The sequence below is a fragment of the Capra hircus genome, chromosome 9, assembly GCF_001704415.2.
Source record: "Capra hircus breed San Clemente chromosome 9, ASM170441v1, whole genome shotgun sequence".
NCBI classification, from domain to species: domain Eukaryota; kingdom Metazoa; phylum Chordata; class Mammalia; order Artiodactyla; family Bovidae; genus Capra; species Capra hircus.
The window spans coordinates 67,965,434-67,983,961 of NC_030816.1; the positions used below are offsets into that span (position 1 = coordinate 67,965,434).

The 18,528-nt window shown below is 35.5% G+C and overlaps 1 protein-coding gene across 1 annotated transcript in view; it reads left to right on the forward strand.

Moving 5' to 3' along the window:
- Positions 1-16,811, forward strand: part of PEX3 (peroxisomal biogenesis factor 3) — a 31,852-nt gene extending 15,041 nt beyond the window's left edge. The window contains exons 4-12 of the mRNA XM_005684862.2: positions 4,546-4,589; positions 5,978-6,102; positions 6,371-6,437; positions 6,548-6,602; positions 7,149-7,317; positions 8,848-8,918; positions 10,906-11,028; positions 12,861-12,957; positions 15,866-16,811. Of these exons, the coding sequence (XP_005684919.1) occupies positions 4,546-4,589; positions 5,978-6,102; positions 6,371-6,437; positions 6,548-6,602; positions 7,149-7,317; positions 8,848-8,918; positions 10,906-11,028; positions 12,861-12,957; positions 15,866-15,949 (835 nt within the window). The 3' untranslated portion in view covers positions 15,950-16,811. The remainder of the gene's footprint in view (positions 1-4,545; positions 4,590-5,977; positions 6,103-6,370; positions 6,438-6,547; positions 6,603-7,148; positions 7,318-8,847; positions 8,919-10,905; positions 11,029-12,860; positions 12,958-15,865) is intronic.

The window sequence follows — 18,528 nt, forward strand, 5'->3', positions numbered from 1 at the left end:
AGGTTTCACTTGAATGTATTTTAATCATTGGGGCCTTAGCGAAAAATATTTACCTGCCTTGTAACCATCCTCCAGTAGGCAGGGGATAGAAGGTGCTCTTTCTGGACTGTCTCTCTGTGCCAGGCCCAGTGCTGGATACATTACTCCCAGCTAATTTCCACAATATCCTTGTGAGGCAGATAGTATCTATCATCTGCACTTTGCAAATAGGAATTTAGTGTTCATGCAGAGGACACAGCAAGCTGGAAAGTTCCTTTGAAAACATTTTCTATAATCAAGTCATACCTTCCAAAATAACAATGGATTTGTGTACTCGGGTACACAAATGGATTTGTATACAGTAGATTTGTGTAGTGTTTTTGGAGAGTGTAAATTGTAATTTTTTAATTGGAAAACATACACAGCTTGGAATGGATTTAAGGCAAATTGTGTCATAAGCAGTTTTTGAAGGGTTAAAACAAAGTTTAAAAATCAAATAACAATAAAAGAAAATGTTTCCCCCCCAAAAAGTGTGAGTACCTGGATAATACACCCATTTTGCAATAGTGCAATTAAGTCCATATTATTGACTGTCCATAGTCCACGCAGTTACAGTTCTGCTCATCAACAGCTTGCTGACAGTTCCTAGAGATAACTATTTTAGAAAAGGTAGAACCTGGATGTTCTCTCCTTCAACCAATTGATCAGATTTTTAAATCTGATTGAAGTATAATGCTAACAATACAAATTTTTTCCCTAACTTCGTGATTCTTAGAGATTGACACACTTTTACTACTTACGGATGTAGGGTTTAATTTATAAATTAGTTCATATAGTTATATAAAGAAGAAGCCTACAAGCAGATTGCTCCCAGTAAAATAAATACTTAATTACCTGTATGCACATAAGGAAGAGATACAAAAATAGGCTTTAATTGCCTTAAATTTTAGTCTTATTGGGAAGACAAGACAAATGAAATAAGTGAATACACTGTATTAAAAGCAGCATATCAGTAGCAACAAACACAGTAAGTAGCAACAAACACAGTGGCCTTCTTTCTTGGTGATTAAACATAGGATTCAAGATAATTAAGATAAGGTCTCTGTCCCTTTAAGACCTTGTCATCCAAAGGAGGAATTAGATGAAATAAATGGTCATAATTCAAGACATATTGTGGTAAGTCTGTGTTAAAAAGTAAAAGCAAAATGTGGGAAGAAAACGTGAGAGGCTAGAGAGCAAAGGGATTAATTCTGATGGGTAAAACCTGAGCAGCTTTAAAGAAAAGGCATGAGCCCTCTTTTCTTTACACAGAGAGGAGAATTCTTGGAAGGATAAGATGGACAACAGTTCTCCTCATAGCCTGTTTCCTCTTTAAATATTTTCGTGTTATTTTTTCTTACCTTTCTTTTGATTTGAAATTGTTATATTCATTTGGGGTCAATGAAGTTTCAGTGGCAAAGAATCTTAAACATCCTTCATTACAAGAGAGGCAGAACACTTAGGATTAGTTTAATTCTTAATTTGGTAATATATTTTGGTAACATTAAAGAGCCTGGTCATATTTAACTTGGAGTTGATTTCCATTAGACAATCATTTGATAGGAATCTTGGCATAGAAAGTACCCTTTACATAGGTTTGGAATTAGAATCTTTTAAAAAGATAAGGTGAATTTTTTTTCTCATTTTTTGTAAACACATACATTAAAAATGATCACCACAACCAAGCTAATTAATATATCCATCACTTCACATAGTTACCATTTTTTTAACATGTGGTGAGAACACATAAGATTTTTTTCTCAGGAAATTCCAAGTATACAAAAGCATTATTAACTGTATTCACCATGCTATACATTAGGTCTCATCTCAATTAAATCTTCCTGGGTAGCTCAAATGGTAAAGAATCTGCCCTCAATGTGGGAGACCTGAGTTCAGTCCTTGGATCGGGAAGATCCTCTGGAGAAGGGCATGGTGACCCACTCCAGTATTCTTGCCTGGAGAATTCCATGGACAGAGGAGCCTGGTGGGCTCCAGTCCATGTGGTCACACAGAGTCAGACACAACTGAGTGACTACCAATTTCACTTTCACCTAAATCTACTTTTAAGTCTGTTAGCAGTGAATGTCAAAATGAAGAAATGTCCTGTGTGGCTATAATTCTGTCCTGTCCCACCAAAATCATGCCAGCTAAGTACAGTTTCAAGACAGATAACCTTAATTTGCCTTTCCATGCTGCTGCTAAGTAGCTTCAGTCATGTCCGACTCTGTGCCACCCGAGAGACGGCAGCCCACCAGGATCCCCCGTCCCTGGGATTCTCCAGGCAAGAACACTGGAGTGGGTTGCCATAGCCAGCTGCTATTGAGTACTTCCTGTATTAAAATTTTGGAACTGCTGTTTTCTTATTTCATTTAGAATTTCAGTAAGAATCACTTTGAGATTTATCTTAGGCAACATTCAAGAGATGTGATTTAACTGCATTAAAATACCTAATCCTTGAATTATGGTTGATTCCCAGTTTAATATGGGACTAAAATATGATATTCCACAACAAGGCTTAAACAGTAGCTAAGGCTGCAGTAGGGCCCTGGTAGGATTTTCTCCATGTAGCTGTCAAACTTGTGCCATCTAGTAAAAGGTTACCTGAAGCTCTGCAGCCCCTCCAGTGGCAAAGAAAGATAAGAAACTAGTAGTAGCCCACAGTGGTAATGGTAGTTCAACTTCTTATTGAAATGTAAATTTATATCTGATAATAATAATAAAGAATATTGGATTGTGTTTTTGTCGTTTTTAATTTCATTTTTCTTATAATTTATTTTTATTGTATTTTACAAAAGTGTTCATCTGTGACAGATTGGAAATATGAGAACAAAAAAACTGGTTCTACCACGAAGGTGATTTGAACAGCAGTGAACTCCATCCACATAGTACAGTGGAGTACTATGCTATGGTTTAAAAAAAAAATGATGGCTGTTATCTATATACTATTATGGAATGATCCCCAGGATATATTGTTGTAAGTTTTAAAAAGTTAAAGGAAAGGTGTATATAGTATGCTACCATTTGTCTAAAGGGGCAGATATGAATATATATATATAGAGAAAAACAATACAAAGTTAAAGGGCTTTTTTAATAGTTGCCTGTGAAGAAGGAAACAAAAGTGAATAGAAACAGACTTCTTTGAATATACTGTGTTGTAAAGTCATCAGGGAATACAAATATTTGTAAATATTTTACATATTTATAAAACTATATTTAGTGTTTGAAAAGCAATGTCTAAAGTGATGGTAAAATAAATGAAATAACCTAAATGTGTATCTAGTTGGTGTCGTAATCACAAAAACAGAAGCTGTGCTGTACCTGCGTGCTTAGTCATGTCCAACTCTCTGTGATCCTGCCAGGCTCCTCTGTCCGTGGGGTTTTCCAGGCAAGAATACTGGAGTGGATTGCCATTTCCTTCACCAGGGGATCTTCCCGATCCAGGGATCAAACCCATGTCTCCTGTGTCTCCTGTACTGCAGGCAGATTCTTTATCCACTGAGTCATCAGGGAAGCCCAACAGAAACTATGCCAAGTGACTCTAAAACAGAAATTTGACTGTATTTTTAGTGGGATATATACTCTTAGAACATACAGAATTGAAAAAAACAAAAACCTTAAACTCTTTTCAGTACTGCTATTCTGAGACTGTTGTCCACAGAGTGAGGGATGCAGCAAGTTGTAATTATATTGGTTTCACTGATTTCTAGTGCAGGCAGAAAGAAATACAGATATAAGATTAATGAGATTGTTAAAAAAAAAAGTGATCCTAATTTTGAATTAGAAGTATAAATATGAATTCATGATGTCCTTTATCTCTTTAATATACATATAATAAATAAATAAATACACACATATAGTATACTAGCTGAGTCTTCTGAACCAGGACTCTCAGAGAAATGGATGATTTCAGGCTTGCAAAAATTGAACAAAATGAACCCAGACACCTTTTGTGTCCAAAAGCAAGGAAGCTGTCAAAGACTGAAGGGCTCATTTCAGAAGAACTTAGGAAGTAACGTGGATAGCCCCACAATGGTCAAAGATGGGCAGTTTGAAAATCAATAAGGGTAACAACTACAGTGGATAGAAACACATCAAGTATACATTTAAATGCCTGTGTTTGTAATGATATTTAAAAAACAATACTTATCATTGAAGGATTATAGACCTACTTCATTATTTGTAAAATAGTAAATAAGGGAAAGATAAATATTATTGCTGCTTTTCCGGTATGATTTTATAGTACACATATGCATATGCTCAGAAGGAAGAGAAAGACTGGAAGGACATACGCAGGTAATGGTGATGGTGGTCGTTTAGTCGCTAAGTCCTGTCTCTGACTCTTATGAAAATGGGTGTCATCATCAGTTACTGAAATTATAGTCATTTTTTAGTATAGCTTATGGGCTTTGTTTCTACAGTTATAGTTATCTTGTGATAAAATATAATTAAATATTGAACTGCAAAGTCAAAGTTTTCTGTTAAATTATCTAGATTATTATTTTCATATTTTCTGATATTTTTCTTTAGGCCTTCAAACAAGCTAGAAATATGGGAGGATCTGAAGATAATAAGTAAGCCTACATATTTCAAGGCATAGCCTTAAAATATTTTTAATGGGAAATTGTTGTATTCTATTATGTGGGTGGCTCTTCTTTACCTACCACATGGGGTTGTCGTCAGGGTTAAATAATTCTCGTGAAGCAAGTAGATTGATGTCTACTGGTCATAGAAACTACTTAGTAATGTTCATGGTGGTGGTGGTATTATTGTTATAATAATACATAAACTTATCCTAGACTACATATGTGTATATTAGGTTCTGATACAATAAATGAAGTTTTTACTCCAACCTAAATAGTAATTTCACTTTGATATTGTATGCAAACTTTGATTAGTGATAAAAATTTCAAACAAAAAGCTTCCCTAGGACAGATAGATACATATATCTCCATGTCTCAGAACTTCATCCTCTGTCATTCTTGTGTTTTCCTAACTGAATCATGCTTGTTGTTTAGTCACTAAGTCATGTCTGACTCTTTGCAACCCATGGACTATACCTTCCCAGGCTCCTCTGTCCATGGAATTTCCCAAGCCAAAATGCTGGAGTGGGTTGCCATTTCCTTCTTCAGGGGATCTTCCCAGCCGAGGGACTGAACCCGTGTTTGCTTCTCAGCAGGTGGATTCTTTACCACTGAACCACCAGGGAAACACAAATCATGCTTAAGCTTTGCCTGTTTGAAAATGAAATAAACCTGTGTAGTACCCTATATTTCCTTTCAGCTATTGTACTTTTTTTATCTCCCTTGTGTAATACTAAAGCTTTCTACATTCTGTTTCTTTTCTTCTGCACTCCCTCTCATTCTCTGACACACTTGGAGCCTGGTTTCCACTCCTGTATCTCCATCCAAGCAGATGTCACAGATCAGTAGTGTTGCTAAATCCACTGGACATTTTCCTCGTCTCAGCAAGAGTCAGCACCTTTCTCTTACCTCTGTTTTGAACAGTTGGTCCTAAACACCTGTGAAGACTGGTCTCTGTCTCTCTGTACCTTCCTCCATCCCTGTATGAGCTTATCCTTTGTGCTCTTTTACCTGCCAATGACAGCTGGAGCTCTTCATGCTCAGCGCTCTTCTCTGATTCTGAACAAGCTCCCTGGACAGCTCAGAGCTCTGAGGCTATAACTGAGTGCTTCCCAGTCCTTTAACCCTTCACTGAATATATTGGTTATTATCTTTATTGGTTATTGTTTCAATTAAGAGATCATTCCTAATTGACAATAAATATTTTGTAAGCAGATAAACTGAAATATTTTGAATTGATACATTTTTGTACTTGAAATAATTATAAACGTATATTTTAAGTTGTCTTATGAAAAAATAACATAGGGATGGTTTGCGATTTTACACATTTGTTTGTGTTTTAACAATTAGTACCAAGAGGTTTTCTTTTCTCTGCAAAGGTTTCACAAGAAGTATCGTAGCTGTGTACAGTACTTGCATGCTGGTGGTTCTTTTGCGAGTCCAGTTAAACATAATCGGTGGATATATTTATTTGGATAATGCAGCAGTTGGCAAAAATGGCACCGTAAGTTTAATAGACTTAAACTGATACTGCCTTATCTTTCAAGAGATTCAAAATTTAACCAAATATTATAATGATAATTTATATAGAATAATCATATTTCATGTGATTATAAACTTTAACCATTATTTTTCTTCATATTTTGAAACTAGACTTTGTTATGTTAGAGAGTAGTGTTTCCTATTGTTCTAGGTCCTAGAATCTCAGCTTCAGTTATAATGAAAACATTATTTGTTAATAATTTTGAGCACCTTATGTCTATTTCGTACAGACAGTTCTTGCTCCCCCAGATGTCCAACAGCAATATTTATCAAGTATTCAGCACCTCCTTGGAGATGGTAAGATTCTTATTTATGACCTGTAAACTAATTCTAATTCATTCATTTGTATTATTGAGGAATTGAAAATGTAAACAAGGCTTTTTTTACATTTATTTTTCTTTTTATAGGCCTGACAGAATTGATCACTGTCATTAAACAAGCTGTGCAGAAGATTTTAGGAAGGTAAGGCATTTTGCATTGGCTTTTCCTAACTTCCTGAGTCTGATGAATAAAAGAACAATTAGCATAGTTCTAGTGAAGCTAGTGACTTGACAAACGGTGGTCTGCAAAACTCTTTTAACCTAATACAGACACAGCCCTGGGTATTACATTGTGGAATCCGTTTTCTTCATCAGTATCAACGTTTTGATACTAAGGGGAAAGCTTTAATATTTCATTGTGTATCGATTGATTTCAAAACAAAGCAAAAATATCTGGGTCATGAGACAAAAGACCTGCTTTTAAAAATCTGCCTCTGAGGCTTTTAACTCCTGTTCATATGGCAGTGTCTTTAATCACAGTGGGAATTTCTTGTGAAATCTGCAACGAGATTTTTCTTGGCCCCAAACCAATGGCCGATTTCTTAATCTACTCTGATGATTTCATAGTCAGTAGTTTCAGGTGTGACGGGATGAAACAGGATCTCGGGTAGTAACCTGTTAGGAAAGGAGTATTAGTAGGACGTGTGGTATAGTTTCACTTACCCAGGTTCCTTTTCTCTGTTTCTAGTGTTTCTCTTAAACATTCTTTGTCCCTTTTGGACTTGGAGCAAAAACTAAAAGAAATCAGAGATCTCGTTGAGCAGCATAAATCATCTTCTTGGATTAATAATGATGGATCCAAATCTTTATTATGCCATTACATGATGCCAGATGAAGAAACTCCATTAGCAGTTCAGGTGCTTAATTCAAAACTATTTAAGCAAAACCAGTTACTCTTTGTTTGTTTTTTTCATTATGGCTTAAAATTTAGATTTCTGAGTCTCTTGAAAGGTAAGTGATTGAAAGATATATTTCAATAATTTAAATAAAACCTCACTAATTTAGAAAACAAACTATAAATGTGATTGATTTCTAGTTAGAAAGCATTTTAGATATTCAGCAAGATTTTATTGAATATTAGTTATGTGACAGACACTATGATGTATGATTGAGATACAAAATGAATAAGCATGTTCAGTAAACCTGGAGAATTCAGAAGACAAATTCAGTTCCACTGGCTAAAGCATATTTGTTTGAGATCAAGTAACAGAAGATAAAGCTGGTGGCTGGGGACAGTATCATAAAGAGCTTTGTATGCCAAGATAAAGGGTCTAAACTTCCAGTTCTAGACAAAGGTGAATTTTGATCAGGTCAGTACCACAGTCATGTTTACTTTTTAAGATAAATCAGTGATAACAGTATCAGAGTGCACTGAAGGAGGTTGTAGTCATCCAGTTGAGAAATGAAGAAGGCCAGTTCCAACAGTTATCAGCCATGGTGTTGCTATACCCTGGTGTGCCCTGGACAGTTGTGATCTAAATTACTCATTGATTAAGAATAATAAAAATACCGAGGATTACAGGTTATAGGCCTCTTTTAAAGTAATTGCTGCTTATTAATATGTAAGCAGATTGCATCCATTCTTTGCAGTTGAGAGAAGGATCTTCCTCACTTAACAACTGGAGAAGTCTTAGACTAAAGAGGCCTTTGTGCCATACCTCAGACTAAAGGCCCTGTTAGAACAAAGATCGCCATGTTTTTCATTGCCTGCTTCCTGCTCCCCCGGAGGCTCCAGAGATAGGTTGTAAGCCATTTAAGAGAACCTCATGAACCCCTGCAGGACGGAAGCTAAACTGAATAAACAGAACAGACCTGTCAGAATTAATAAGAGAAGCAAGAGAAAACTCACTTAAAAATTAGAATCTTGAGGAGATGCAATAATAGTATTCCTAAAGCTTTCTGGAATGATAAAGCAATTTCCACATTTTAAAATTCAACAGTGGACTTAGAAAATAATTCAAAAGAACAGGTAATGAGAGGGATGATGGACCACATCTTATCTGAATTGAATTTAAACCTACAACTTAGATTGGAAGAACACATGGAGCCTTAGATTAAACTAGATTGATGAGAAAAGACACATGCATATCCTAATAAAATCCCTTAACAATAATAGAAAAAAATATCTCTGGCCTCTGCAACCTGGAAGACTAATGTTTCTTTGTTAATATGTCCTTCAGATAAATAAAGATCTTATAAAGACCCTATTGTGACTCAGTGTTTTAATTGCTACTCATCTGTGCACATCAACTTGTATAGTTTCTTTGAGTTGAACATTTTTTTTTTATTGTTGATAGGACATAGACTTTTGAGATTTCCTGAACTCTTGAGTTTGTTTCACGTTAACCCTGTGCTAATATTTGAAGTGTGGCCTTTTAATTTCACAGGCCTGCGGACTTTCTCCTAGAGATGTTACCACTATTAAACTACTCAATGAAACTAGAGACATGTTGGAAAGGTATGTACACTGCATGTCACAGGAACATGTGCTTCTATTTTAAATGTCCTCATGACCATCTTATAGTTTTTCTTGGACAAATATTCAACATAATATTTTGTTAAAATTAAATTTTAAATATATTCCCCTGCTTTTAGTAGGATTTCCTACCTACACTCGTGCTTGTCTTGTTAGGGTAGGGAGGTAAGCAGAGATTTTTTTTCCAAGATACCCAGGATTGCCCCTACCTGTTTTCCTAGCCTAGAGATTCTGATATACTAGTTAAGGGACTGGAAGATAGTTAGCATTTATATTTTGAGGAAAGCTTTAAATGGTGATTCTTATATGCCCAGTGTATTCTGGTATATGTTTAACAACTAGCCCTATAAAGAAAACAAAAACGAAAACTAAAATTGTAGCCACAGCAGCGCTGACTCTGCTGACTCCTAATCTGATGTCACTCAGTGCTGACTTGGGAAGAGGTGCTCTTGCCAGCCAGAGCTAGCCAGCTCTAGCTAATCCTCAGGTATACACACATGTGCACACGTGCTGTGTATGCACACACATACTCAGTTATGAGAACTACTTCCCCTAACCCTTTCAGGTTCGACTCTAATATTACTAAATCTTTGAGTGATAAAAATTCACATCTGCCTTCAATAGAGTATTAACTTTTTAAAATTACCCAGAAGAGAGCCAGAATGTTACAGATGGGAAAAGCCCCAGATTATGTATTAGAAGATGAGAGGACCTAGATTCAAGGTTGGCTCTGCTGTTTATCAGCTGGTCAACCGTGGTTGAGCCACTTACACTCTTTGAGGTGGTTTTATCATTGTGAAATCTTAGTGGTAATATCAGTTCATCTGCTTTATCTTAAGTGATTAAAGTATCAGTTGTTTTTTTTAATTAAAGATAATTTAAGATCATTTTCTCTTGTTTTCTGGGCAGATTGTATCCTCTGTTTATAATATTTTTTCATGATCTTGAAGAAAATCAGCAAATTTTTTAGGTTAATTCAGCTATTATATGAATTCATCAAGTTCTAGTCCCTTGACTTTCTACAATATCAATCTCTACTTCTTTTCTTATTCAAATCACTTCATGAAACTCTAGAAGGTCATCAGTGTTCTTTTGTAAAATCCAGTCAACCTGTAGTGGTCATCTTTCTTGACCTTCCTCGATAATTAATGCTGTTGATCAAGGTTTTCTTGAAATTCTTTCTCTTATGGTTGCCTTGACAGTCTCCCAATTTTTCCCCCAGTTCTCAGATCATTTCTTCTTAGGTTCCTTTATGCCTGTCTTTCCTTTAAATACTGATGTTTCCCAGGTATTTGTTCTTTTTTCATCCTCAACTGCCCCAAGGAATTTTATTTACTCCCATTACTTTACTGTTTATATGTTAATAATTACCAAATTTACTGCCATGCGATGAATTGTGATTTCTACACGTCAGAGACAGAACTAATCTGTTCAACTAGGCAGTTCCTAACCCTGATAGCATATATATTACTCTTCATATCAAAGAGTTTCTGTGAGGTAATAACATGATACAACAAAAAGAGCTTGAACTTTAAGATCAGAAAGGCCTGGGTTCAAATTCTGCCTCCTATATTTACTAGTAACATACCTTAGGATAAATTTCTTCATGCATCAAGTGTCCAGTTCCTCATCTGAACACATTAACAAAATATTAATAGAGTTTCCTCTTTAAGAGTTTCCTCAAGAGAAGTAATGATTACTGATATTTATAAAAGTACATTTATGAAGTGCCGCATAATGTAAGAAAATCTAGCGAAATGAGCAAATATCCTCACTGCATTGCGTTACACAATTAGCCCTCTTTTTATGCTTAACTTTTAATATTGACTCCTTGATATATTTTTATAGTGTTTTAGTTTATAAAATTGTGACTAGAACTGGTGGTGGCTGTCAAAGGTAGCCACGTAGTTACTAAATTTTTGCTCTTTTCCATTGAAAATCTAAAAAGTAATTTATCTTCTTTATGTAGTCCAGATTTTAGTACAGTTTTGAATACCTGTCTCAACCGAGGATTCAGTAGACTGCTAGACAACATGGCTGAGTTCTTTCGACCTACTGAACAAGACCTGCAACATGGTAACTCCATGAATAGGTAAGAAGACATATAAGAATGTTACCAGTCTTATGACTATTCTGATAAAACAGTGCTTTTTGATATGTTTATTTTTTGTTCCAGGTAACAAAAAAAAAAATCTCAGACGACAAATGTGAATGTTTATTTTTTCAACAAATTAAACTCTGTTAAGCCAATGACTCCTTTATTAGGAGGAGCTCTTTCAGTATTCAGTATTTAAATGTTTATTTCTTCTAAAATTTTGCCACTATACAGAAGTACTTAACTTGTGAAACTACTTTTCCATAGGCCAGTTTCAATTATTGAGGCTTTTTTAATTTAATGCTTTAGAATACAAAACTGTGAGAATGTTATTTAAGTTCTAACGTTTTCTCTTACATTATTCCAGTACTATAAGATATAATTGGCCTTCATAATTCAACTAGGCATTCTTGTTCTATATTCCCATTTGATGAATTATCTCCTAGTTCTGTAGCCCTTTTTGTAGGATTAGGAATGTTTAGATAGTACAGATGATAATGATTTAAATCATAATTACTAAGTCATGGATTCACTCTGCCAAAAGATAGCTTATGGTTTTACTATAATCTCAGCATGAGCACCTTAAATCTATTAGGATTTACACTGTTTTGCAGTTTTTTTGTATTAAATTCAGAAAATAATAGGTACTAAATCAATGTTAACTGACTGTAGACTCATCTGTTAAAATTAGGGATAACAGTAACTGATGCAGTATGTATGTGCAATGCCTGTTTTAATTCTCAAATACATAGAGCAAGAGTTTATTTGCCCAGTTCTCTGGGACCACTCTTTATTATACAAAAAGGAATAACTGGCAGTTAACATTGAGGATTTGGAATGCTTAGGGTCGTAAAGTTTATTTTCTGAAGCAATTTAAATGTCATCCTAAAATCTTTTATAGCAATTCTTTAAATTCTCAAAAAAAATTCAGCCTCAGTTAAGGTGCTCCAGTCAACAAAATTTCACTACAGTCTCTATCTAGCAAAAGTATTAGTTATTTACTGAATAGTGATAAGAATTTTTATATAAAACAAATACTTGATCTTGTACACTAGAGAATTATAAAAATTATGTTGCAGTTGTATCAGCCATTTCAATCTTTTCTTAACTCCTGTAGTTCTCATGATCACTCCTGTAGGACTCAAGTGTTTATTATACTTAACTATTTGACATTGCTAGTAATTAAGAGAAATACAGACCAAAACTGTGAGATAATGATTTTTAGCTAGCAGATTTATGAAGAGTAAAGAAATGCTTGATGTAGAAAGGAGTCATGACAGAGCAGGTATCCTCTCAGACTGTTAGAGAAGCAGAGGGAATTTGGTAATACACATTTTAAGGCTTAAAAGCATTCATATCCTTCAACTCAGTAATTTACTGTAAATACAAAGAGTTATTTATATTAAAGAAAATTAGGCAAAAACTCAATGCCCAACCATAGGAGCTGATGATATAAGTTGTCACAGCTAGAGGATGGAGTACTGTATAGTAATTAAAAAACAGACAAATACTTTGGAAGAACTTTTAATGAGATGGAAAGAGTGATTATAGCATGAGAATAAAAATGCAAAACAGTGTTGTTTGGGAGGTTATAGCTGGGTGTTAAAAACACCCAAAAAGTATAGATATGTATAAAAAAATTACTGGAAGAAATTAACTATGATGTCTATTATAATTATTATTTCTAGATGGTAAAATTACGTTTGGTCTTTATTTTCTTACTAAAACATTTCTGTAAGTACTTTTCAATGGCTATTTCTTTTATAATTAAATGTTAAATTCCTATAAAATAATTTCAGAAAATAATTATTACTGTGATGATTTTTCAGTCTTTCCAGTGTCAGCCTGCCTTTAGCTAAGATAATTCCCATAATAAATGGACAGATCCATTCAGTTTGCAGTGAAACACCTAGTCATTTTGTTCAGGTAAGAGGAGAGCTTGGGTTATTATTCAAAACAGACTGTACTTTTGGTTTTGGTCCTGTTTGTCTAACATAAAATTACATTTCTCTTCTATGATATTTGTTCAAAGAAACCAAAAACTTGAAGCCACATGTAGAGTACAATAGAGTGCCCCATGAGAGTATAATATCATGGCACTTTTATGAGGTTGGGAATACCTTTCTCCATGTTATAGTACAACACATGTTAGACACACTGCATTTTAGTCCAGATATATTCTAGCGGTCAGTTGAATTTACAGTGTTAATGTTTTGTATTAAGCTGTGCCTTGAGGCAAATCAGTGAACCAGTCCCTCAGATTTTGAGGAAAAATGAAACATTTTTGTAGGAAAGTAAAGCATTTAAATAGTTAATAAGTATAACTGTTAATAGTGCACCAATAATCTGTTCATTAAAAGCTGCATCCTCAGTAGGTTATTTAAATTTTTCACTCATCTCCCTATAACTCCATCTCCTTTCTTAGGAAAGCATTTTATAATAGAATACACTGAATAAGACTGATTTTACTAAAAGAACAGCTTTGAATCCAAACTTTTCTTCCAAGTTATTTGCAAACTTGGAAACTGTATAACCAGCAATAAATTACTCACAATACACCTCAATTCCAAACTACTGCCATAATGTGCAGTGAGAAGAGAGAGACTCTAGGCCTAAGTGTAAAGATAGTATCTTCTCAGTAATATTTATCTCAAATTAGAGTATCTCTGGTTTTCTACTTGAGAACATGAAGAGCCATGAGGCTATGGGTTGTAATTCTTCCTTTCTCTTATAGAGAGTCATTGGCTTGTCCTTCACATGTGGCTTAATTTAAAGTTTAATTTTAGCTGAAAATTTTTTGAACTCTTAAGTTTTAAATTTTTTTTCTTTTAATTTTTATGTGCATATTAGTGTAAGAAAAAAAATAGTTGTAACTTCTGGCATTTAAACCTTAACTTTACCTTTCTCCATTTTCATAAAAATCTCTGGCTTCATCAGTAAGCTGTTCATCTTGATGAGTAGCATAATATATACACCGGGGCTTCCCTGGTGGCTCAGATGGTGAAGAATCTGCCTGCAGTGCAAGAGACCCAAGTTCAGTCCCTGGGTCGGGAAGATCCCCTGGAGAAGGGAATGGCTACCCACTCCAGTATTCTTGCCTGGAGAATTCCACAGACAGAGAAGCCTGGCGGGCCATAGTCCTTTGGATCGCAAAGAATCGGACGTGACTGAGTGACTAACACACACTTAATGTAACACCAGCTTTGGTGCTTAAATAATTTACATACTATATTACAGTCTATAATTGAGAATGAAAATAAAAGGTACAAACATCATTGATACTAATGCTTAGTATTAATAAATTTTCTTAGTATCATCGGATGTAGATTGTTTATATACTAGACCATTAATTGACAAGACTTCCACCAGTTTTTTAAATTACGATTTCTGTGAGTTAAAGTACTATGTGGTATTCAGAGAATTTAACTATGAATTTGTGAGATGAAGGCTTGCTAAGCTTACTTGGATTTTCTGATGCTTAAGAGAGAGCATCAAGGATAGGTTCACTTCCTGTTTCTCTGCTGCTCACTGGGCAGCGTAGACCACATAATGGTTTCTGTTGCCACGGGTCCTTTCACTCTCTGGGGAAGCCTATGGACACCTCAGAATGATGCCTATAAGGGTATATTGTAAAATAGGTAGGTTTTAACGAAAACCAACTGTATACAGTTTCAAAATATTTTTTAAAATGACAGTTCATGTAACTTCGCAACTTACCTAGCATATGATATAAAATGTCTGAATTCTGCTAAAGACCAACTCACAGGTTCTACTGTCAGTTTGTTGCTTACATACACAGCTGAAAGAAATGCTAGATTTCAGTTAAAAGTTCATGAAAAAAAGATGTAATTTTTTATTTACATTGAAAGTGAAAGTGAAGGTGCTCAGTCATGTCTGACTCTTTGTGACACCGTGGACTGTAGCCCACCAGGCTCCTCCGTCCATGGGATTCTCCAGGCAAGAAGACTGGAGTGGGTTACCATTTCCTCCTCCAGGGGATCTTCCCGACCCAGGGATCGACCCAGGTCTCCCGCATTGCAGGCAGACACTTTAACCTCTGAGCCACTAGGGAAGTCAACATTAACAAATCCCATAAGAACCCCTGTTCTCAGGTATATATGTGTGGTTGGTTATGTATGTGTGGATATATTATTGTGGAGAAAGCAATGGCACCCCACTCCAGTACTCTTGCCTGGAAAATACCATGGACAGAGGAGCCGGGTGGGCTACAGTCCATGGGGTCCCAAAGAGTCGGACACGACTGAGTGACTTCACTTTCACTTTTCACTTTCCTGCTTTGGAAAAGGAAATGGCAACCCACTCCAGTGTTCTTGCCTGGAGAATCCCAGGGACGGCGGAGCCTGGTGGGCTGCCGTCTGTGGGATCGCACAGAGTCGGACACGACTGAGGCGACTTAGCAGCAGCAGCAGCATATATTGTTGCAATCATTTATTCAACAGATACTCATCCAGCATTTGACACACACACACACAAAGACTATTTTGGATCTTCTTAGTGTGAGGGGGAAAAGTTGTAAGTTGTGGCATTTATACTTTATCTTTGTCCATTTTCATAAAAGTCTCTGCCTTCATCAGTAAGCGGTTCATCTTGACAAGCCACACTTGAATACTTATCATACCCACTGTCTCTCATATAAGAACTTAATAAATATCTCCAGGAATTTATTATAAAAGAAACTACTTTGATTAAATGGTTTTCTTTTTGGCTTTAATGCCACAAAACTTTGAGCCAGATTTGTTGCTTGATTGCAGAAATGAATTCAGATTATCTGTTCTTTTTACAAACTGTAATATTTTATTCTCATCTTTGCTAGGATCTGTTAATGATGGAGCAAGTGAAAGACTTTGCTGCTAATGTGTACGAGGCTTTTAGTACTCCTCAACAACTGGAGAAATGATTTTTTTTTTCCTTCAAGAATAGCTACAATGGAATTCAGTTACTTTTTTTAAAAAATGCATCGAATAAATCAACTATATATAGGGTAATGATTTGTTACCATAATGTCTAATAAAAATATATTCTTAAAGTCTTCATAATAAAATAGATTTATTTGGCATCTTAATATATTTTTTTAAAGCCATCAACAGACTGGTTTTTGTGGGCATACCTGAGTGTATACAGTGCAAATATCAGAACTGTTAATAGTTTGTTACATCATGGATATTAGTTCCAAGTCAAATAATGTAAATACTTTATACTTTGACATTAATACTGAGGTAAAATCTGTTTGGGAAGTAGATATAAAGTTTGGAAAAAATGCTATTTAATCTTAAAGTTCACCAGACTGTAGTATACAGGAGAGAATCAGACTTTTCTTCAGTTAATCTTCAAAGAGATAAATACTTTGTCTTAAATATACCTGGTTGAGAACTTTCTTTTTTAATAGAAATCAGTTAATTTAACAACTAGGATTAGGACTTTCCTGGTGGTCCAGTGGGTAAGGCGCCATGCTCCCCCTGCAGGGGGCACAGGTTCAATCCCTGTTCCCTGGCCGGAGAATCTAAGATCCTGCATCCCATAGCACAGCCAAAAATAAGAAGGAACAACTATGATCAGCAATTTTTTTCTTTACTGTTGTTAACAATCCTTAGGAAACTACATACTGATTTGGAGGTGAACATTGTGTTGATGCTGTTTACTCAGCTGTTATTAACTACTGTACATAGTTTCATTTATTTGTATGTAAATAATTATAACTTACTTTGTATTGATTTTAAGCACAGTGAATCTTATTACAATAAAATATTTTAGTAAAATATGGTTTTATCGAGTTAATACTTTACAGCTATTATTTGTCCCATAGCATATTTGCTGTTTTTTGGAGATTACACTGGTTTTCAAGTTTCATTTTTTTTAACAAGCAATCGCTGCTTTAACTTACTTGTTTAGAAAAATAACATTTCCTTCTAAAAAGAAATAATTCATTGTTCTAGTATATATGTAGTTCTTTATATGGGTAACTAGGACAGAAAGAAATGAATCGTATCATCATTATATTAAATGTATTTCAGTAGCATCATTTATGTTGTTTTATGTTCCTTCAACATATAACATACAGCTACATAGGAGAAGGTAGAAAATGAATTGTAATGTCTCTTCTAAGGCCAGGTTAGGCCTAAAGCCAACTGCTAGGGAATCTATGCCTAGAATATATTTAAAAAAAAAAAAAAAAAGACAAAAGCAGATGTCAAAGTAGAGACGAGAACACATACTTCTTTTCAAATTTGTCAGAATATAATGATGTAATTTCAAATCCTAAAAGATGATGCTTGTGAAAGTGCTGCACTCAGTATGCCTGCACATTTGGAAAATTCAGCAGTGTCCACAGGACTGGAAAAGGTCAGTTTTCATTCCAATCCCAAACAAAGGCAATGCCAAAGAATGCTCAAACTACCACACAATTGCACTCATCTCACATGCTAGTAAAGTTCTCCAACCCAGGCTTCAGCAATATGTGAACCGCGAACTTCAGATGTTCAAGCTGGTTTTAGAAAAGGCAGAGGAACCAGAGATCAAATTGCCAGCATCCACTGGATCATGGAAAAAGCAAGAGAGTTCCAGAAAAACATCTATTTCTGCTTTATTGACTATGCCAAAGCCTTTGACTGTGTGGATCACAATAAACTGTGGAAAATTCTGAAAGAGATGGGAATACCAGACTACCTGACCTGCCTCTTGAGAAACCTGTATGCAGGTCATGATGCAACAGTTAGAATTGGACGTGGAACAACAGACTAGTTCCAAATAGGAAAATGAGTACGTCAAGGCTGTATATTGTCACTCTGCTTATTTAACTTATATGCAGAGTACATCATGAGAAACGCTGGGCTGGAGGAAGCACAAGCTGGAATCAAGATTGCCGGGAGAAATATCAATAACCTCATTTATGCAGATGACACCACCCTTATGGCAGAAAGTGAAGAAGAACTAAAGAGCCTCTTGATGAAAGTGAAAGAGGAGAGTGAAAGAGTTGACTTAAAGCTCAACATTCAGAAAACTAAGATCATGGCATCTGGTCCCATCACTTCATGGCAAATAGATGGGGAAACAGTGGCTGACTTTATTTTTCCGGGCTCCAAAATCACTGCAGATGGTGATTGCAGCCATGAAATTAAGACGCTTGCTCCTTGGAAGGAAAGTTATGACCAACCTAGATAGCATATTCAAAGGCAGAGACATTACTTTGCCAACAAAGGTCCATCTAGTCAAGGCTATGGTTTTTCCAGTGGTCATGTATGGATGTGAGAGTTGGACTGTAAAAAAAAGCTGAGCACCGAAGAATTGATGCTTTTGAACTGTGGTGTTGGAGAAGACCCTAGAGAGTCCCTTGGACTGCAAGGAGATCCAACCAGTCCATCCTAAAGGAGATCAGTCCTGGGTGTTCATTGTAAGGACTGATGTTGACGCTGAAACTCCAATGCTTTGGCCACCTGATGTGAAGAGCTGACTCATTTGAAAAGACCCTGATGCTGGGAA